The sequence below is a fragment of the Clavelina lepadiformis genome, chromosome 6, assembly GCF_947623445.1.
Source record: "Clavelina lepadiformis chromosome 6, kaClaLepa1.1, whole genome shotgun sequence".
NCBI lineage: Eukaryota > Metazoa > Chordata > Ascidiacea > Aplousobranchia > Clavelinidae > Clavelina > Clavelina lepadiformis.
Window position 1 is genome coordinate 16,492,520 of NC_135245.1, and position 20,958 is coordinate 16,513,477.

The 20,958-nt window shown below is 38.2% G+C and overlaps 5 protein-coding genes across 5 annotated transcripts; all 5 read left to right on the forward strand.

Moving 5' to 3' along the window:
• Positions 1-1,732: 1,732 nt before the first annotated feature.
• Positions 1,733-4,024, forward strand: LOC143461770 (transcobalamin-1-like). Its single transcript, XM_076959635.1, has 8 exons — positions 1,733-2,011; positions 2,145-2,346; positions 2,434-2,564; positions 2,640-2,795; positions 2,864-3,089; positions 3,197-3,330; positions 3,414-3,657; positions 3,744-4,024. The coding sequence occupies exons 1-8, from the start codon at positions 1,933-1,935 to the stop codon at positions 3,928-3,930; spliced, it is 1,359 nt and encodes a 452-aa protein (XP_076815750.1). The 5' UTR covers positions 1,733-1,932; the 3' UTR covers positions 3,931-4,024.
• Positions 4,025-4,877: 853 nt separating this feature from the next.
• On the forward strand, positions 4,878-8,148 carry LOC143461771 (transcobalamin-1-like). The gene is made up of 8 exons (XM_076959636.1): positions 4,878-4,970; positions 5,079-5,280; positions 6,491-6,621; positions 6,702-6,857; positions 6,930-7,155; positions 7,275-7,408; positions 7,526-7,769; positions 7,856-8,148. Exons 1-8 carry the CDS (start codon positions 4,892-4,894, stop codon positions 8,040-8,042), a joined length of 1,359 nt encoding a protein of 452 aa, XP_076815751.1. The 5' UTR covers positions 4,878-4,891; the 3' UTR covers positions 8,043-8,148.
• Positions 8,149-8,987: 839 nt separating this feature from the next.
• LOC143461772 (transcobalamin-1-like) lies at positions 8,988-12,974 on the forward strand. Its single transcript, XM_076959637.1, has 8 exons — positions 8,988-9,076; positions 9,185-9,386; positions 10,649-10,779; positions 10,862-11,017; positions 11,087-11,312; positions 11,432-11,565; positions 11,683-11,926; positions 12,019-12,974. The coding sequence occupies exons 1-8, from the start codon at positions 8,998-9,000 to the stop codon at positions 12,203-12,205; spliced, it is 1,359 nt and encodes a 452-aa protein (XP_076815752.1). The 5' UTR covers positions 8,988-8,997; the 3' UTR covers positions 12,206-12,974.
• A 144-nt stretch (positions 12,975-13,118) lies between these two features.
• LOC143461774 (transcobalamin-2-like) lies at positions 13,119-15,579 on the forward strand. Its single transcript, XM_076959638.1, has 8 exons — positions 13,119-13,287; positions 13,408-13,609; positions 13,704-13,828; positions 13,919-14,074; positions 14,260-14,485; positions 14,577-14,710; positions 14,826-15,048; positions 15,191-15,579. Exons 1-8 carry the CDS (start codon positions 13,206-13,208, stop codon positions 15,375-15,377), a joined length of 1,335 nt encoding a protein of 444 aa, XP_076815753.1. The 5' UTR covers positions 13,119-13,205; the 3' UTR covers positions 15,378-15,579.
• Positions 15,580-18,472: 2,893 nt separating this feature from the next.
• LOC143461775 (cobalamin binding intrinsic factor-like) lies at positions 18,473-19,902 on the forward strand. The gene is made up of 3 exons (XM_076959639.1): positions 18,473-18,777; positions 18,846-19,006; positions 19,160-19,902. Exons 1-3 carry the CDS (start codon positions 18,697-18,699, stop codon positions 19,377-19,379), a joined length of 462 nt encoding a protein of 153 aa, XP_076815754.1. The 5' UTR covers positions 18,473-18,696; the 3' UTR covers positions 19,380-19,902.
• Positions 19,903-20,958: the final 1,056 nt, after the last annotated feature.

Below are 20,958 nucleotides of genomic sequence, written 5' to 3' on the forward strand. Positions count from 1 at the left end.
AGGTCTAACAGATTTGGCAGCAAAGAACACACCCGGCATATGAGTTGAAAATAGAAATTTTTTTAGCAAATATATACGCTGCCTACTTTCATCAGTAACATGATGAAAAATTTGCTTAATTCCATACTGAAAGTTTTCCCCATAAAAATTTCCGAGACAACCAAGCTTGGTAGCTTAAGATTCACTGGAAAGCCTTGAAAATTCTGATAAATTTTATGGGTGGTATTCACACTGCAGGAAGTAATTCTAAAAAGCGTATTTTTGAAATGCTGTAGGCTGCATCCGGCGCTTTTTTTTCAGCCGTTTTAACGGATATAAAGAAACAAAAAATGCAATGACGAAACGTCCATTTGCTTACGTTTTGTTCCAACCAAAACCTCACTCTGACGCCGGTCAGGCCGTTTGTATCTTGGCGCGTTTATGGTGGTATAAGAAAGATCATAAGTAAACTAAAATTTAGCAAATCAATATGTAAACTGCAGTTACCGCAAAATCGGTAACCAAGCGACAGCTTTTGTGCAACATTCAATGCACACACACACACAATTTTACTTCATTTCTAACTTTTTTCCTTTTATTTACAATTGTTCATCAGGACCAGTGAACAGTAGCACTACTGGGTATTGAACACGGGCCGCATTATTGCGATCGCAGCGTTCGAACCGACTGATTGACAGTGGGTTGCTTTCAATAAACCAATTGTCAAAGCCAGCATGTTAACAAAATGGATTTCTCTTCACTTACGAACTGTAAAAAGTAGAAAACTTCAGAGATGTAGTTTTTCAGTATATAGGCTATTGCTTTATTGTCTAACTATGTAGCCCATGCATCCATTCGCCAATGCTACTGGACACTGAGACTTCGCTCGAGATATCTATGGTTAGTGCAGAAACAACTTCCAAATTACGGTTCGAAACCGCAAAGTTTAATAATAAAACAAACATGGTTTAATTGCACAACCTTTGCAAGCGATTGCACATGCCTCGAGCTGTTTGAGTGTAAGTTCAAAAAAGCGGCGTGACATATATCATGAAATTTACGCCAACAAAATTAAGGTTATGAGCTGTTATATCATGTAAAAAATAACCTAAAGAATCGGCAACTTGTCCATTGCATTTCAGAGCGGTTTTCGAATACAACGCGTCAAAGCTGCTTTGCTGCAAGACCAAGTAGTTCTAGGACGGGAATAAGACTAAATCGTGCGCTTGCTCACCATGCATCGGTCCATGTCCTTATGCACGTACGCAGAACTGTGTTTACACAAGAGCCGGGTTCGGATGATGTCAATCCAAGCCGCATCAATTTCTTAAATCTTTTAATCGTCGCCGCTTATATACCTGTTGACAAGTTGTATTTAACAAGACTTGTTTACTTATTACTTCCTCCAATTTATGGTCATATAGTACATGTTATAGAAGAAGCTTTTTATGTCTGATAAAATCCGTAGCATTTAAAGTTGACTTGAATACGGCAAAACATTATAGCGTTATCAAAACACGGTAATGTAGTTCGACGTATTTGAGCCAAGAAAAGTTATAACTAGACTGCAGTTGATACCGCTTCCGGGTACAAACTATTACGTCGAGATACTAAATATAGAAGGGTACAATTTTTATAAAAGGAAATACAACCTCGAATTTTTCATCAATAGTTTAAGAATACGAAGGAAGTAACTTCACAATGAATTGTTTCAGTTGACTGACAATATGAATTGCGTTTTTTATAATGAAAGAAATGTGGAACAAGTCTGTAAAAGTAACTTGTCACACCAGACTAAAACTAAGCGCAAAATGTTTATGCACAGAGGCTTTATACGGCAAGCCTTGTCAGCATAGCCTATATGTATCAATGTAAGCTTCAGTAAATATAATTGTATCTCTTAAACTAGAGGGAATATTTTAAGGTAAAAACTTCTAAGCGAGCGATAGAAAGATGTTTCAAATTGTGACAGTGTTTCAAATTAGTTTGTTGCTGTCATTTTCACTGGTTTCTTCTGCGTATCCTGCGTGTGGTAAGCACACTGTACTCAAACTTTTTTTTATAAACCTGTGCCGTTGAATATATGTTGATGAATAGAAACTTATATGAGAATGATTGCATTTATAACCACTTTATTCCACTATACCACTTTATAACTGTTACAGATGGCGGATCAGCAGATGCAGCTCTTGAATCGCTTATTGATGACCACGTTGACCGGTTGTTGGAGCTAAGGCTACCCAGCTGGGGTTGGGTGAACACTCCTGGAGCTGTTCTTGGAATCCAGCTGAGTAAAATGCAAAGTTTATTTGGCTTGGATAGGACTTTAGAAACGATGGCACAAGAAATGAAAGATGAATTGGACAGGTTCATGAAATACTTTTAACGTTTTGTTAATTCAACGTTGAAAGTAAAAGTCAAATGTCATCCTAACTTGAACAACATTCATCGCAGCACGAACCTAGGAAAAAATGCTCACTATGCGATGGCCACAAAAGCTTCATGTCAAAACCCGCGGAACTTCAGTGGAGTTGACATAATTGATCGCATTTGGAAAAGAATGAGATTCCAATTTCGATACGAAAGTACGCATGCCTATACAATTGCAATGGGATTTTATCAAATAATGGGTAACTTTCAAAAGGCTTTTTAAACTATAGAGAAGGCTCAACGAATCCCGTTCGACCGTTGGTATCGCTACAGCCTAGCAGTTCAAGCGCTATGTGTTTGCGGCGAGGAACTTACGAGATACCACATAGTACGCATGGCACGAGGACAAAATGATGACGGGAGTTGGGGTGACACTCATTCAGTGGGTGAGTTACCGAACTTTATTGGTATAATTAGCCCCTTTTTTAAATGTGATGTCCTGTTTGCTTTTCAGACGACACAAACCAAGTATTACTTGCAATTCGATGTATTCAAACACAAAAAACAGTCGTAAATCGACCTTACATGCGAAGGCTGCTGCGAAATTCGACCATAAAAGCTATTTCTTTCCTTGAGTCTTCCGTGAACGCCGACGGCGATGATGTTTGGATAGGAAATAAATATTCCACGCCCGGAGCGCTGCTGGCACTCCAAGACATCAGTGATTTTGCAGAATGCAAGTAAGCAAGTATTAACTGCAGTAAGTAAATACACGTAAACATTGAACGCTCAAAATCTTCATAACTAAGCGATGAAGACTGTATAAGCAAATGAGTGCATCTTTCAGCATGGCAGCTGGAAGCATGTCGAACGGTTTAGCACCGGACGAACGGGTAGGAGCTATTTCACAACGTCTTCCGGCCATGAGAGGGAGAAGCGTCCTTACATTGAAAGATCCCGAATGGACTTGTGTGACACCTGGTATCTTGCTTCTTTGGTTTTTTTAAAGTGGGTTAATTTACATAAGTCAATGAAAATGTGCTTTCAAGGCTATTTTTCTACAGACCCCATTCCAGACGGTTATGTCCCAAATTATGATCCTGAACCTTCTCTTGAATGCGATGATCTTCTTCCGGGAGCAATGCCTCCTCCAGGAGTTACTTGGATCGATGTTCGCCTCTCGGTTCAAAAGACATTGGGAACAAACATTAATGACTCCTTTGATTTGACATTGCTTGTGGAAAACGTGAATGAAGGCAACACGCTGTTGCAAGCCATGGCACAGGCTAGATGCCTCGGACAGTTTCAGTGAGTTTAACTTGCATTCCCATTTCACTAAATCTGTTGCAACGAAAATACAACTACTATGAGTGCTAAATGTTTTACGTTTCTAGATTTGAAACAGTCATAACATCATTCGGACCGTCTGTTAGATCGGTGGACGGATTGCAAGCTGATACAATGAACCGTCAGTACTGGTCGTTAGTTGACGCTGGGACGGAAAAAAGTCTGCCACTTGGCGCCGGTAGATATCAGCCATCAGATGAGCAACATATCCTGTTTAAATTAAGCACTTGGTAAAAGAATTATGCTGGTTCGGAAAGTTTTGAATGCAAGGTTTCCTGGAATCCTGTCTGTACATTATATTCCTTTCAATAAATTTATTGCATTACCATTGTCGTATCAATTTTAGGCGGAAGACTAAAAGCAGACTTAACAGAAATCTGTCTACAAATCAAAAATACAATACACGACTAATGATGGTTATGTCACTGTGGTTATCTTTTACACGCTGGCGAAGCAAGATTATTCTAAACAGATTTCTAGATGCCAGAACGATAGTTACTGGTTAAGCGGTGCATTTTTAAACAGGCGTTTTCAAAGTCAATAAGGTGCTTAATAATCCGAAAGGTATCGGTACGAAACCACAAACCATCGGCCTGCGGTACAATTCAGAGAGTATAAGCAGCAGTTTTTCAAACTGGTATAACGACCATAAATAAATCACAATCTCGAATCTACCTAGCACATACACTCAAGAGTATAGCGCGTAGATGTTGTCACAACAACATATTCTCATATAATGAAAATATCGTGAAAGAAGTCAGCAAAATGGTGTTATCAGCAAGCAAGCGACTATATAGGCTGTACAATCCGTACATGTAGTTATATAAGTTGAGCAAAAGACAACATTGTTACGACAACTAACCCTTGAGGAAGTTTCGGTTACAAAAAGCACAAAGTATTTATAAATTACACACTAGCTCGAAGAAGTAAACTTTGCTCCGCAATTGCTAAAAATAACTTGTACTTATAAGACACTACTTTACCTCTGTGACATACAGTAGACTGTGCTGGATCGCAGAATCCTCTTAATTTGTCGACTAAAAATTAAAACGATTAGTCTGCAGTGTAGGTGGGTATATTATTGGCATACACGAAACTAAGTTTCAGCTTTAGCAAACAGAAAAATTTCTAAGATCAACGCAGGAAATAGACATTCTTTAACAGTTTACATTGTTCTTCAGTTAGCGTTAGAAAGATGTTGAAAATTCTTAGTTTGCTTCAAGGAATATTTCTCCTAAAATTTGCAGTTGTTTCGTCAGCATACCCCGTGTGCGGTAAGTGTGCTCAAGCGCCTCTTCCATTTGGCAACTTTGAGTAACTTAACATGACAGTTTGAAAACTTTAATGCAATCTTTCAGCAAATAATTAGGAGAATTTTACAGATGGCGGATCAGCAGATGCAGCTCTTGAATCGCTTATTGATGACCACGTTGACCGGTTGATGGAGCTAAGGCTACCCAGTTGGGGCTGGGTAAACACACCGCGAACTCTTCTTGGAATCCAGCTGAGTAAAATGCAGAGTTTATTTGGCTTGGATAGAACTTTAGAAACGATGGCACAAGAAATGAAAGATGAACTGGACAGGTAAGTTAAAGGGATTAACAACAGGACCAACTGTAATTGCAGTTATAGACACCGAACAACCTCATGCAAACTTCACAATCTTGTGTCCATCTTATTTTTCTTGCTAACTCTTGAATGGCTCTCTTGTAATTTGTTTTAAATTGGCCTCTTCACCATTTTCTATGCTGTCTTCTTGTCAGCATATTATTTGCCAATCCAAGGCTTCTAAGTAGCCTATTAGCCCAAAAATTGTTGTGAGTGCTGGAACAGATTCGGTAGTTAAACATCTGTGACATTTCTAACCGATTGCTTTTATCCACTTATGTAATGTAGAACTTTGCTTTGTGTGGAAGTTAGATATTTGCGCTTTTGCTCAAGATAATACGGTAGAGTATAATTTTATCTTGTTTTCATAAAAACTGAGATAGATGGTTAGCGTGGTTTGCTACTTTGCATTGTTCGTACAGCACACACTAGGGCTGCCATACGTCCGGAATTTCGGTGTTGAAATCTGTGTCCTGGAATAAATCCAAAAAGTGCTCTAATGTCCGGAGTTTTGGCATCTCGTAAGTTGTGCTTAACTTGAAATAATGTGCACGTGTTGCGAAAGTGAAAATTTCAACTTTTTACGGACTTCTAGGCTCCTTCTATAGGTCTATCGGCTAAAAGGACTCGCCCTAGCGCTTGTCTAATGTGATTTATCAGTTAACTTTGCTTTGTGATATTGTAATTTTCTTTATTCGGTAATTATGCGAATTGGCTTTTTTATTTTTCGAGTCATTCGACTAGGCTAGTTTTTTTTGTGGAATCAATTTTGCTATTTGATTTATAGTACCTAGACCTACCTTCGTATTTCGTAACTTTTAGATAGCAAATGTCGGTAAAAAGGTCTAATATTAATAAAACAGAAAGTTATTTGACTAAACAAATGTGGCAATTCTGTGCTTTTTTCCTTTTGTAAAAGTGATGCTGTCTTGCGGAAAAAAACGATCGTTTGGATTGGTAGCATGTAAGAACATAGGCTACTGTAAATACCGTACAGTGTGTGTTTTGTGTCGCGAAAGATGGTTATTGAGACCGTCAATTTGGCCGTTTCAAACATGGTAACACTAGCATAGACCATATAGAGCTTCAAGCTGTTTACCAACTCCAATTGTTGAGTACACACCCCTAGCGAAACCTGCTATAAATTTCACAATTTTGTAGACCACATTATGTGTTTTTGCCGCAGCACAAACATTGGAAAAGTTGCCCTGTACGTGATGGCCGCAAAAGCATCCTGTATAAATCCTCGAAATTTCAGTGGAATCGACATAATCGATCGAATATGGAAAAGAATGAGACTTCAATTTCGCTATGACAGTACGTGCAAAAAGTGATTACAGTGCCTCTGTTCCAACTTGATATAAAGTGTAAGTAGGCATTCTGTTTTGAACACATAGAAATGTCTCAAAGAATTCCAGACGACCGTTGGTTTCGCTACAGCCTAGCAGTTCAAGCGCTATGTGTTTGCGGCGAGGAACTTACGAGATACCACATAGTGCGCATGGCACGAGGACAAAATGATGACGGGAGTTGGGGTGACACTCATTCAGTGGGTACGTCATTGAAAACCAACGACTTACTTATCACGTTTTCATCAGCTCAATTGATTTTCTTTCTTTTTTTAGACGACACAAACCAAGTATTACTTGCAATTCGATGTATTCAAACACAAAAAACAGTCGTAAATCGACCTTACATTCGAAGGCTGCTGCGAAATTCGACCATAAAAGCTATTTCTTTCCTTGAATCTTCCGTGAATGCCGACGGCGATGATGTTTGGATAGGAAATAAATATTCCACGCCCGGAGCGCTGCTGGCTCTCCAAGACGTCAGTGATTTTTCAGAATGCAAGTAAGTTGTAATATTTGCAATTAAAAATTCTTAATCATTAACGCTTAGGCTACTCATACCACGTCCACTCATTGAACGAGTGTCACAAGAATATATAGACCGCAATGTGTGTGTTACAGCAACGCTGCCGAGAGCATATCAAACGGCCTAACAGCAGATGAACGGGCAGTAGCCCTCGCACAACGTCTTCAAGCCATGCGAGGTAGAAGTGTCCTTGCATTGAAAGATCCCAGCTGGACTTGCGTTACACCTGGTTTGTCATAAGATATCAAGAGTGCGATGTTGTTTTTGCGTTTAACTTGCCAAGTCAAAACCGCAGATTTGTCGCCTATTTTGATTTGTGAGCTTGATACTTTTTCTTCTTCTTTAGACCCGATCCCAAACGGATACCTTCCCGACTTTAATCCCGAACCTTCTCTTGAATGCGATGATCTTCTTCCGGGAGCAATGCCTCCTCCAGGAGTTACTTGGATCGATGTTCGCCTCTCGGTTCAAAAGACATTGGGAGCAAACATTAATGACTCCTTTGATTTGACATTGCTTGTGGAAAACGTGAATGAAGGCAACACGCTGTTGCAAGCCATGGCACAGGCTAGATGCCTCGGACAGTTTCAGTGAGTTTAACTTGCATTTCCATTTCACTAAATTTGTTGCAACGAAAATACAACTACTATGAATGCTAAATGTTTTACGTTTCTAGATTTGAAACAGTCATAACATCATTCGGTCCGTCTGTTAGATCGGTGGACGGATTGCAAGCTGATGCTATGAACCGTCAGTACTGGTCATTAGTTGACGCTGGGACGGAAAAAAGTCTGCCACTTGGCGCCGGTAGATATCAGCCATCAGATGAGCAACATATCCTGTTTAAATTAAGCACTTGGTAAAAAAATTATGCTGGTTCGGAAAGTTTTGAACGCAAGGTTTCCTAGACTCCTGTCTGTACATTATATTCCTTTCAATAAATTTATTGCATTACCATTGTCGTATCAATTTTAGGCGGAAGACTAAAAGCAGACTTAACAGAAATCTGTCTACAAATCAAAAATACAATACACGACTAATGATGGTTATGTCACTGTAGTTATCTTTTACAAGCTGGCGAGGCAAGATTATTCTAAAGAGATTTCTAGATGCCAGAACGATAGTTACTGGTTAAGCGGTGCATTTTTAAACAGGCGTTTTCAACGTCAATAAGGTGCTTAATAATCCGAAAGGTATCGGTACGAAACCACAAACCATCGGCCTGCGGTACAATTCAGAGAGTATAAGCAGCAGTTTTTCAAACTGGTATAACGACCATAAATAAATCGCAATCTCGAATCTACCTAGCACATACACTCAAGAGTATAGCGCGTAGATGTTGTCACAACAACGTATTCTCATATAATGAAAATATCGCGAAAGAAGTCAGAAAAACGGTGTTTTCAGCAAGCAAGCGACTATATAGGCTGTGCAATCCGTACATGTAGTTATATAAGTTGAGCAAAAGACAACATTATTACGACAACTAACCCTTGAGGAAGTTTCGGTTACAAAAAGCACAAAGTATTTATAAATTACGCACTAGCTCGAAGAAGTAAATTCTGCTCTGCAATTGCTAAGAATAACTTGTACTTATAAGATACAACATTACCTCTGTGACATAGACTGCGCTGGATCGCAGAATCCTCGTAATTTGTCGGCTAAAAATTAAAACGAATAGTCTGCAGTGTAGGTGGGTAAATTAGCGGCATATACGAAACTAAGTTTCAGCTTCAGCAAACAGAAAATTTCTAAGATCAATGCAGGAAATAGACATTCTTTAACAGTTTACATTGTTCTTCAGTTAGCGATAGAAAGATGTTGAAAATTGTTAGTTTGCTTCAAGGAATTTTTCTCCTAAAATTTGCAGTTGTTTCGTCAGCATACCCCGTGTGCGGTAAGTGCGCTCAAGCGCCTCTTCCATTTGGCAACTTTGAGTAACTTAACATAACAGTTTGAAAACTTTAATGCAATCTTTCAGCAAATAATTAGGAGAATTTTACAGATGGTGGACCAGCAGATGCAGCTCTTGAATCGCTTATTGATGACCACGTTGACCGGTTGATGGAGCTAAGGCTACCCAGTTGGGGCTGGGTAAACACACCGCGAACTCTTCTTGGAATCCAACTGAGTAAAATGCAGAGTTTATTTGGCTTGGATAGGACTTTAGAAACGATGGCACAAGAAATGAAAGATGAACTGGACAGGTAATTCAAAGGGATTAACAACAGGATCAACTGTAATTGCAGTTATAGACACCGAACGACCTCCCGCAAACTTCACAATCTTGTGTCCATCTTATTTTTCTTGCTCACTCTTGAATGGCTCTCATGTATTTTGTCAAATTGGCCTTTTCACCATTTTCTAAGCTGTAGATATATGCATATATGCTGCTCTTGTCAGTAGATTATTTGCCAATCCAAGGCTTCTGAGTATTAGCCCAAAAATTGTTGTAAATGGGAAAAAGCGAAATTGTTTAATTCACAACAGAACTCACAGGAGTGCTGGAACAGATTCGGTAGATCTGTGACATTTCTAACCGATTGCTGTTATCCACTTATCTAATGTAGAACTTTGCTTTGTATGGAAGTTACATATTTGCGCTATTTCTCAAGATAATACGGTAGAGTATAATTTTATCTTGTTTTCATAAAAACTGAGATAGATGGTTAGCGTGGTTTGCTACTTTGCATTGTTCGTACAGCACACACTAGGGCTGCCATACGTCCGGAATTTCGGTGTTGAAATCTGTGTCCTGGAATAAATCCAAAAAGTGCTCTAAGGTCCGGAGTTTTGGCATCTCGTAAGTTGTGCTTAACTTGAAATAATGTGCACTTGTTGCGAAAGTGAAAATTTCAACTTTTTACGGACTTGTAGGCTCCTTCTATAGGTCTATCGGCTAAAAGGATTCGCCCTAGCGCTGGTCTAATGTGATTTATCAGTTAACTTTGCTTTGTGATATTGTAATTTTCTTTATTCGGTAATTATGCGAATTGGCTTTTTTATTTTTTGAGTCATTCGACTAGGCTTGTTTATTTTGTGGAATCAATTTTGCTAGCTGATTTATAGTACCTAGACCTACCTTCGTATTTCGTAACTTTTAGATAGTAAATGTCGGTAAAAAGGTGTCTAATATTAATAAAACAGAAATTTATTGGACTTAACAAATGTGACAATTCTGTGCTTTTTTCCTTTTGTAAAAGTGATGCTGTCTTGCGGAAAAAACGATCGTTTGGATTGGTAGCATGTAAGAACATAGGCTACTGTAAATACCGTACAGTGTGTGTTTTGTGTCGCGAAAGCTGGTTATTGAAACCGTCAATTTGGCCGTTTCAGATATGGTAACCCTAGCATAGACCATATAGAGCTTCACGCTGTATACCAACTCTGGTTGTTGAGTACACAACCCTGGCGAAATTTGCTATCAATTTCACAATTTTGTTGACCACATTATGTGTTTTTGCCGCAGCACAAACATTGGAAAAGTTGCCCTGTACGTGATGGCCGCAAAAGCATCCTGTAAAAATCCTCAAAATTTCAGTGGAATCGACATAATCGATCGAATATGGAAAAAAATGAGATTTCAATTTCGCTATGACAGTACGTGCAAAAAGTGATTACAGTGTCTCTGTTCCAACTTGATGTAAAGTGTAAGTATATGCATTCTGTTTTGAACACATAGAAATGTCTCAAAGAATTCCAGACGACCGTTGGTTTCGCTACAGCCTAGCAGTTCAAGCGCTATGTGTTTGCGGCGAGGAACTTACGAGATACCACATAGTGCGCATGGCACGAGGTCAAAATGATGACGGGAGTTGGGGTGACACTCATTCAGTGGGTGAGTTACCGAACATTATTGGTATAATTAGCCCCCTATGTGAAATGTGATGTCCTGTTTGCTTTTCAGACGACACAAACCAAGTATTACTTGCAATTCGATGTATTCAAACACAAAAAACAGTCGTAGATCGACCTTACATTCGAAGGCTGCTGCGAAATTCGACCATAAAAGCTGTTTCTTTCCTTGAATCTTCCGTGAATGCCGACGGCGATGATGTATGGATAGGAAATAAATATTCCACGCCCGGAGCGCTGCTGGCTCTCCAAGACGTCAGTGATTTTTCAGAATGCAAGTAAGTTGTAATATTTGCAATTAAAAATTCTTAATCATTAACGCTTAGGCTACTCATACCACGTCCACTCATTGAACGAGTGTCACAAGAAAATATAGACCGCAATGTGTGTGTTACAGCAACGCTGCCGAGAGCATATCAAACGGCCTAACAGCAGATGAACGGGCAGTAGCCCTCGCACAACGTCTTCAAGCCATGCGAGGTAGAAGTGTCCTTGCATTGAAAGATCCCGAATGGACTTGCGTTACACCTGGTTTGTCATAAGATATCAAGAGTGCGATGTTGTTTTTGTGTTTAACTTGCCAAGTCAAAACCGCAGATTTGTCGCCTATTTTGATTTGTGAGCTTGATACTTTTTCTTCTTCTTTAGACCCGATCCCAAACGGATACCTTCCCGACTTTAATCCCGAACCTTCTCTTGAATGCGATGATCTTCTTCCGGGAGCAATGCCTCCTCCAGGAGTTACTTGGATCGATGTTCGCCTCTCGGTTCAGAAGACATTGGGAACAAACATTAATGACTCCTTTGATTTGACATTGCTTGTGGAAAACGTGAATGAAGGCAACACGCTGTTGCAAGCCACGGCACAGGCTAGATGCCTCGGACAGTTTCAGTGAGTTTCAGTTAAATGGTTTATGTGACCAACTGCACTAAAATCGAAATACCGGTATGAGCTTATAATTTCCTTTGATTTCACGATTCCAGATTTAAAACAGTCATAGCTGCCTTTGGTCCCTCGGTAAGATCGGTGGACGGACTGCAAGCTGATAGAATGGACCGCCAGTACTGGTCGTTAATCGACGTGGCCACCGAAAAAAGTCTGCCACTTGGAGCTGGTAGATACCAGCCATCAGATGGGCATCATATCCTGTTTAAACTGAGAACATGGTAGTAAGTCGGTGAAGCACAAGGTTAAGGGCAGTTAACATTATACGGATGTCGGAGCAACAACAGACCCTGCATGAATTTTACATTTGTATATGATTTACGTTTTAAAATATGTTACGTCTTTGTTTATACCTGATGTAAATTTTTAATTCATATCATTGAATTAAATAAGATTAACCTAAGTCGTGATTTGCGAACGCGGAACTATCAATCACAACGAAGGTTAAGCCATTGCAGTGGTATTTGGCAAGACAGCGTTGCATATTATGCCGGCAATTTTCCTGGTTTGAAATTTTAGTATACCAGCTCATTAAACGCAAGGTCAGTGGCGGTGTCAATACGGGAGAAAGGAAATATTGTTTTTTACGCGCGGTTTAGCAAGTCACAGCACGCCTTTGACGTAATGACTTCTCCCAAAAACACCGATTATGACGTCTTTAACTAAAAGTTTATTTGCTAATATCACATCAACAGGTGAATAAGCAAATAAACCCACAAACGAAAGACGCTAAAGTGACAATGAATGCCAACCTAACATCGAAAGTAAGATAAAGTTACTTCCTCCTTCAATATACTTCCTTCTACGATGATCAGCACGCAACTACGACAGGTTTAATTTATATATAGCATAGATACATCAAAGCAAATACATACTGTACATAAAACTGATGAAACAATGTTATATCGACCAGAACACTAGCAAGACATCATCTTATACCAAATTTAGTAGGAGAATGGAAGGATCTGTTACCGTGTCTAGGTTTGTGTTTTTAGTTCTGATAAATGAAGTCGAATAATAATTACTTCGAGTAAATAAAACTTTCGAACAAAATATTTTCCAAGCAAATATTTTTTGTACCGGAACTTTCCCTGGAACCCGTGATGCAGACTAGCTATAAATATACGTGGAAAACACAACAAGCAAAAGTGAAACACCAGGCAAGAAGATATAAAAGAGTCGACAACAGAATTTCCGATTCATTGTCTCTATAAGAATTTGCACGATGTTGAAGCTGTTCGTAATATTAGTGTTACTATTTTCTGCTGTAATCTGTAAATCAAGCGAACCAGGGTATCCAGTATGCTGTAAGTAAAGAGCTAAAGACACGCACTTGTTACTCATTTCTTTATTTCATTTTTCGCCATTGGGTGGGTGGAGCGAAATGAATGGTGCTACAGATAACATATCTTTGATAACATTTGCAGGCGATAGTACGATAGACCTGTCCTTGCAAGGACTAATCCAAGACCATGTTGACCGGCTCATGGACCTACGCCATCCAGATTGGGGATGGGCAAACACACCCGAAGCTGTTCTTGGTATTCAGCTGGGTGACATGCAAGCATTCTTTGGTCTTAATAAAACAATTGCAACCATGGAAGCGGAAATGAAAGCAGAAATATACACGTGAGATATAGAAAAAAAGCATAAATTTGCTTATTATTAGGTTCTCATTCTTTAGGCTTAATAATTATTCGAAATGTGCCTTGCACCTCTGTAGAGCGAGCGTTGGCAAATTGGGTTACTACGCAATGGCTGTTCAATCTGTGTGCGAAGACCCTCGGGAGTTTGGTGGCATAAATATTATTGCTCGCATTCTCACCAATTTAAAGACCCAGTTCGGAGGTATCTTTGGATCCAAAAAACATGCCTTAAGCATGAAATGAGGTTGAAATAAAATAAATTGTTTGGCCTAATTCGTATAACATAAAACAGAAACGACTCGAACCCAACCGAAGGACGGATGGTATAGCTACGGTTTAGGAATTCAGGCATTGTGTGTGAGCAACCAACATGTACCTATTTCCACAACACTTCGAATTATAAACGGTCAATCAAGTGATGGAAGTTATGGTACAGTTCATTCCGTAGGTAGGTATGCCCTAAGTGACGGAAAATATATTGTATGGTTCATATTTATATAGTGTTTCCTTGTAAAATTAATAACTTTGCTTCACCATACACCAATAATTTTAATTAAATTAGAGACAAACAATTTACACTTTAAGTATCAGCTAAATCAGCTCAAATTATATTTGGGTCTCGCCAATTTCTAGATGAAACCGGTCAGATGCTTCTAGCTGCAATCTGTGCTAGGAAACAAGTCAAGAATAACTTTTTCTTGAAACGTTGGCTGACCCTAGCTATTAACAAAGCTTCAACTTTTCTATTGACTGACATTAACCCGGACAACACTGGAAACATTTGGATCGGTAATAAATACTCCACGCCGGCGGCCTTGCTTGGACTACAAAAAGCCGGTGTCACATTCGGAATGTGCAAGTACGTACGTTAAGTCATTCTCCTGGACATCGACATATTAAAATTGTATCGTTTATTCACAAAAACTGAGTAAAAATATATGTAACTATAGCGTCATAGCGCATGACTTGGCGAATGGTCTGGAAGCAACTGAACCTGAGGGCGCAATATCTGAAAGATTACCAGCTATGAGCGGGAAAAGCGTTCTTGTGTTAGGTTCTGATGACTGGACATGCGTAGTGCCAGGTGCAAATCATAATTTTCCTTTGTTTTGCTTAAGATTACAATGCGTGTAAGATACGCACAGGAATCTACCATTTATCAGCTATAAATTCAAGTTTGTTTATGCTGTAAAATCCAGATCCTATCCCAGCTGGTTATGTACCATCATATACTCCTGATGCAACTTCAGAGTGTTACAATGTTTCCGCTTCCGGTCACATTTCTGTGAAGCTTTCAGTGCAAGACTCTATCGGAGCAAATGTATCTGGACCATATGACTCGACTCAGCAAGTTAACAACGTTGAAAACGGAAACACCCTTCTGCAAGTTATGACACAGGCGCAATGCGAGGGAATTTTCCAGTGAGTATGTTTTGCAAAGCACCGATTATAATTAATAATCATCAATAAATAGTTTAAAGGTTGCAAGTTGTCTCATTTATTCGTAGTTTGCAACTATACAAAGATAGCCATTGTTTATTAAAGTGTTGTGAAATTATTTCAGGTTTGAAACTACTCCGTCTTCTTTTGGAGAATACGTGGTTACAGTTAACGGTGTCACAGCAAACGACACCATCCACCAGTATTGGGCATTGATTAATGCCAATACCTTGCAATATTTGAGTGTGGGTGTTAGCCAGTACGTTCCTGGCGACGGTGAAAACATCCTTTTTCAGTTAAGTGTTTGGTAAAAAATACATGACAAGTGCGACGTTGTATGTGAATCAGCTCTAAAATGCCACGAACACTTGTATATGATTTAATAAAGTTCAAACAAACGTATTTCTATGGTGAAAGTGATTGTTATGTGGTTTCGGTGTATTTACTTTTTTATATATATATTAATCACATTTTTCCTTGTTCTTATATCAAATAAATTACTTTGCAATGCAATTTTTCTCGATGGCAAAATGTTGAAAAATTTTGTGCTTGAAACATCAGAATACGTAACTTATTGAAATTCAAACCGTAGCTAGAAATTGTGACAAACGGCAATGATGGAGATGAAATGAAACAAATCATTATCCTATACAATTTTATATCATCCTATAGCCTACCAATTTAAACCAAAAAAGTGTATAATGAAAACACAATGTTTCAAACAACCTGCAATATTCAATATGTCTATAAGGGTGATGTTTCACTTGAAATCCATTTAACTTCAAATCGCCCAGCAAGTCATGCATTAAAAATGCTACTTCCGTAATCAAGCACAATCGAGAGAAGAAACCTACCGAACGACCTCTATCCCGATTAATGAATATTGTTTGCAAACAAGAGCAGATGCAACGGAAGTATAGACCTACTTAACCTGGAACACCGAATAGATAACATAAGATAAAGATGGAATTGATGTATCTGTAAATCTCGTGGTATTGGAGTTATACGACGATATATTTTTTTATTCCCGCCGCATATTACTATCTAAAAAATTCTACACTCTATAGTTAGCAAAACAAAATCTTAGCTACAAAACTGCGGTAACCAATTCTCACTATTCAATATGCAATGATATCAGCGATTCCATGAAACGATTAGTAACAGCAGCAACTTCCATATTTCATAGCTTTACAATCAGCAACACATGTCCAGTGTCCAACCATGATGAATCATTCAAACAACAGAAAACAACATCTGGAAAAGTTTCAATAGCAAGATACTTGTAACATGCGAAAATTGAGCATACATAAATAGCTAATAGATGCTGTAAAAAGCAAACCTTTTATTTACCTAAGAAATAACTAACTCCTACATCTTGTTATTTGGAATAGTTAGGTATTGGGGGGGGAGGGGGGGGGCGCTTTTAAGCCATGGCCTCACAAACCCAACTTTTTTGGGCCATGGGCCTTTTACGTCTTCATTCGTTTTGGTTTATCGCATTTCCTTTTTGCCACTATACTTATCAGCCATAGCCTATAAGAAAACATACAGTAGACGACATTTCAAAGTCGTGGTATACAGTCTTGGTCACACAAAATTGTTGCACGGGTAAACATGGGAATTTTAGACTCGACTTTTAAAAACTTTTTCCCTCCTCCCCCTCGAAGTAATTCTAAATACGCCACTGCGTCCAGCTCATTTGTTTTACGATACATTTGTAAAATTTGGTAATCTATTTAGCAAAATTTTGTAGATTTCCATCAGTATCTTGAGTTTTCGTTGAAGCAAAGACATATAAAAATAGAACAATAAGAATAAATGTTTTGAAAAGCGTTGAATACACGTTTAGCTCTTCAGCGCCATGTAACGTTACAAATTTACTGGATGATCAATACCACCAATTCGAGATAGTCGAGCAGGATACTACAACAAAAGCACATTGTATGGTAGGATAACTGTACAACCACCAAAAAAATGAAAATTCATTTTAGGCTATAATATATAACACTTGACAATAATTATGGTTTTAAATGGGACACTTGTAGATATAAATATCCCACACAGCTTAGCAAAACCATACATTCCTTATGTGAAACACGGTAAATAATCTGTATAACTTAGCTTAAACACGTTGTTAGCGCACGCAAATCCTACATCTCAAACAAAAATTAAAGATGAAATGGCGCAAGTGACAGTATTTCTTCTAGACTTCCTACTTACACCACTTGCAAATGTATGTCGTTAGAACGACCTACGTCCTGCTGAAACTGTGAAATAACCTGCGCAGTTCCGTAAAAATGGTTCCTTAAATTTGCAAAATGTAGCTCATATGCTAAGACCGGCATTTTGTATTTCATGCGTGTATATAAAAGTTTGTGATAAGATTATGAAGCATTTAAAAGATATTCTGAAGTCTAAGAACACATTAGCAATAGAAGTGCATGACCGGGGATGAGTTGTAAAAACAATTTTTAAAGGAAACGCACTTTCAAAGAAACTTTTAAGTCAATTAAGGCAAAATCAGTTGTTCAGAAAAGTGGAAAGTTGGTCAACAAACGTTAGCATTAAGCTTGATCAATTTAAGGGGCAGTTATATTAATGATATAACCTACGTATTTATTTTAATTAAGTTTGCTGATACAACTAACCCCGTCAACGGGACAAATTGTAAGACTGTAAATGAAATAGGCGGTAGGCCTAATATGATTATGTGGATTCGTTGAACTCAAGCACTTTGTATCGTTGTTTCAACAAATTTCACACAAAATCAATAAAATGGGCGATATATGGCAGCGATGTTCTACTGAATCCAGCAAATTTATTGGCGCATGTGCATCAGTTTGATTAATTAGGCAAATATTTTGGCATGTAGGAATTCAAATCTTTTAGCGCACAACGTATATTTGCCCAATTATTATAGACTATAATTGCTTTGTGTCCCAGGTTTTCGACGTTTGTAACACCGCCAGTAGGTTTTGATAAATTAATTAGCCCGACCCGGTCTCCTATAGTAAGACCTATTGTTTATGACAAAAAAAAATTAAGACAGGTTCACCGATTGTAAGACAGTGTATGAAAGTTTTGTTGCTGATGCTTAATGGATGGTGATAAGGAAAATACAATCAGAAAAACTTGCAAAAAATGAATTGATTTCTTTGGGTTTCGGTGGGCTAAGAACTAATGTTTATTAGACGCAGCCATCATTTATTCACAATTTATTGGGCAAACGATTAAAAATACACTTAGAATACACATTTTGGTTAAACAAAACCGTTCGATTTTGTTTGGAAATAATTGATGTTTATATAACTTTCAAATGAAACCGGTTGACTGGTTTCATCGGCGTTTTCAGTGTTGGAGATGAAGTTTAGAACAATGATGATGTTTGGATGTTTTAATGCTTTAGCATTGGCTTTGCCAACTCAAATAATAAGGATAATTATTTTTCTATACTGAACAACATGATAGAAAATGTTGTCATACTCCTCGTTAATAATTATGCTCATTTAATTGGCAATAACTGACCAAAACACTGCATGTAATCACAGTCTTATAGGCGTTACATGCTTAACGGTCTTGAACCAACCGAATTAAAGAATACACCTTGTCTTTGACTTGCAAATTCAGGCAATGAGTGATAAAAGAGTTTCTGTGTCAAGCCCTGACAGCTGGACAATCGTCGAGATGAGAAGAAAAGCAGCACTTGCAGCGGTAATGCAAAAATAAAAATAACTGCAGACGCGTACAATATTATTAACATGTGATTTTATTGTGGCCAGGCATCGTCGGTGGATTACATCTCTGTAAAACTTTCCGTGCAAAAGACTATTGGAGTAAATATATCAGGACCATATGACTCAACAATACAAGTAAACCATGTTGTAAAGGAAAGCACCCTTCTAAAAATAATGAGACAGGCGCAATGCGATGGGCTTTTCCAGTGAGTACCTTCTGCCAACCATTGACTGTCAGCAAATATTCGGTTTTTGCAGTTACGTCACATGTTATGATACAAAACTTTATAAAGACAGCTATAGTGATTATTTGGAGTACACTTAACCAGGGGTTTTCATACGTTTTGAAATGTTTTCAGGTTCGAAACTACTTGCACGTCCATTGGAGCATTTGTGATAACGGTCGACCATGTGACAGCAAACAAAGACCTTCACCAATATTGGGAGTTGTTTGACGCCAATACTATGCAACATTTGAGGGTGGGCGTTAACCAGTACGTACCCTGCGATGGTCAACACATCATTTTTCAGATAAGCGTCTGGAAGAAGGGAAGTAACAAATTTTGCGTCGTTAGTTGATTTGTGCGAAGTGTTTTGCTCTATTTGATGGTGTGTAATAAATTGAGTTGGGCCTACTTGTTGTTTATAGTAGGCCTATGTTGCTTTTAACAACACCTCCAACGTTTCTAAGCAAGCGTTTTACGTTTCTTTACAACACTGTTTGGTTTTGTTGTTTGTAATAGCCTATTCTTGTGTATATTTTGTTGTTTTCAGTCTTTTATTTCAGTTTAAGAACTTAGTCTAATTATGTTGTGGGTTTTGTGACCATGCTAACCTACTATCTCACAGCACAATTGTATTATTGCAATTTTGCATGTTTTATATCCTTGAGCGCAACTTTTTCGAGTTTATTAATTGTTTGTGAGCATCTTTTTTATTGTGCTATAATGGTTAGCTTCTTATTTTGTCCTCCGCACAGTTAATGGCAAAAAAAACAAACGATACTATAAGAAACAGTTAAGAACTATCGTGTAATGATTCCTGTTGTCTTAGTTAAACGCATAATTTTTCCCGTACCTTGCATCGAATAAATTAGGTTATTTTGACATATACTATGCAATACACCTAATATTGATAAAAATTTAGACTAACACTTTGCATCTTGTTTAAATATTTTTTGGTTGAGCACACCACTTCTAACAGTATCTAAAATGGCAAAATTGAAACTGAATGAGCAAATCAAAACTGTCATGATACTTTGAGACAATTTGGAGATTAAGAGTTATCCTTCCTCTGAAACTAGCAATGCTTAGCATGTCTACTGGCGTTAGCTTCTAACTTCCACCTTAATACAATCAGTTGAATTAGTGAGCCACCACAAATACAACGACCATAAAAAGTAGCCCAAGTAGGATGAAACTATTTTAGCGGACGAAAACGGTATCATACCAAAAATCTCAACTGTCTAGAAATGAGTTCAAAAGAACACAATGATAACCGACAGAAAGGCAGAACGAATATAAAAACTGCATTTGAATGTAAGTAATGCGAATACAATTTCTGAACTATTAATGCTGAATCATAAATCAGCCTCAGAGGCAGAAATATTACATTTGCTTACTTTAGGTAATGTCCTTTTGCGATTTCGGAACTCAATTTCCGCTTAATAAAAAAGAACAAAACTGTTTTTGGAGTGTATCTTTACGGTTGTAATATGGGTTGGGTTGGCGAGAGTTTAGCTCTATAGCGTCACTTAGCGAAAGATATTTGCAGGCTATTTTTCGACTAATGGAAGCAATTGAGGTACTAGTACACTAAGTAGGCTATGCTATACAGCAGTACAGCACATTGGGTACCAGGACCAATATTAACATAATATTGACAAATTAAAGTAAGTTGCTGGTTTCTGTTCCGAGTTTGCTTACAACGGTGGTCTTTGATTACCAAAGTAAACACCTTTAGCTTCGTAAACTGAACATAAGTCGCTACTAAGCATGTTAAGATTTCATGTTGATGAAAATCATTTTTCGCTGAGCTTTGGAAAGTAAACGAAAATATAGCGCCTGCTGTATTTGCATTTGAAAAACATTTTGCCTCGGGTAACTTTTCAACGCATGACGAGACAAGCAAGCTGTTTCTATTTTCAGCTCGCGCAAAC

What these genes read in the sequence shown, in the direction of transcription:
- LOC143461770 (XM_076959635.1), top strand. Translation starts at nt 1,933, where the DNA reads ATGTTTCAAATTGTGACAGTGTTTCAAATTAGTTTGTTGCTGTCATTT. An exon ending in GGGTGACACTCATTCAGTGG is followed by an intron (nt 2,796 to 2,863) that starts GTGAGTTACCGA and finishes TTTGCTTTTCAG; the next exon opens with ACGACACAAACCAAGTATTA. An exon ending in AGATGCCTCGGACAGTTTCA is followed by an intron (nt 3,658 to 3,743) that starts GTGAGTTTAACT and finishes TTACGTTTCTAG; the next exon opens with ATTTGAAACAGTCATAACAT.
- LOC143461771 (XM_076959636.1), top strand. Translation starts at nt 4,892, where the DNA reads ATGTTGAAAATTCTTAGTTTGCTTCAAGGAATATTTCTCCTAAAATTT. An exon ending in ACTTCAATTTCGCTATGACA is followed by an intron (nt 6,622 to 6,701) that starts GTACGTGCAAAA and finishes TTGAACACATAG; the next exon opens with AAATGTCTCAAAGAATTCCA. An exon ending in GGGTGACACTCATTCAGTGG is followed by an intron (nt 6,858 to 6,929) that starts GTACGTCATTGA and finishes TTCTTTTTTTAG; the next exon opens with ACGACACAAACCAAGTATTA.
- LOC143461772 (XM_076959637.1), top strand. Translation starts at nt 8,998, where the DNA reads ATGTTGAAAATTGTTAGTTTGCTTCAAGGAATTTTTCTCCTAAAATTT. An exon ending in ATTTCAATTTCGCTATGACA is followed by an intron (nt 10,780 to 10,861) that starts GTACGTGCAAAA and finishes TTGAACACATAG; the next exon opens with AAATGTCTCAAAGAATTCCA. An exon ending in GGGTGACACTCATTCAGTGG is followed by an intron (nt 11,018 to 11,086) that starts GTGAGTTACCGA and finishes TTTGCTTTTCAG; the next exon opens with ACGACACAAACCAAGTATTA.
- LOC143461774 (XM_076959638.1), top strand. Translation starts at nt 13,206, where the DNA reads ATGTTGAAGCTGTTCGTAATATTAGTGTTACTATTTTCTGCTGTAATC. An exon ending in TGGTACAGTTCATTCCGTAG is followed by an intron (nt 14,075 to 14,259) that starts GTAGGTATGCCC and finishes GCCAATTTCTAG; the next exon opens with ATGAAACCGGTCAGATGCTT. An exon ending in GTCACATTCGGAATGTGCAA is followed by an intron (nt 14,486 to 14,576) that starts GTACGTACGTTA and finishes ATGTAACTATAG; the next exon opens with CGTCATAGCGCATGACTTGG.
- LOC143461775 (XM_076959639.1), top strand. Translation starts at nt 18,697, where the DNA reads ATGAGTGATAAAAGAGTTTCTGTGTCAAGCCCTGACAGCTGGACAATC. An exon ending in GAAAAGCAGCACTTGCAGCG is followed by an intron (nt 18,778 to 18,845) that starts GTAATGCAAAAA and finishes TATTGTGGCCAG; the next exon opens with GCATCGTCGGTGGATTACAT. An exon ending in CAATGCGATGGGCTTTTCCA is followed by an intron (nt 19,007 to 19,159) that starts GTGAGTACCTTC and finishes AAATGTTTTCAG; the next exon opens with GTTCGAAACTACTTGCACGT.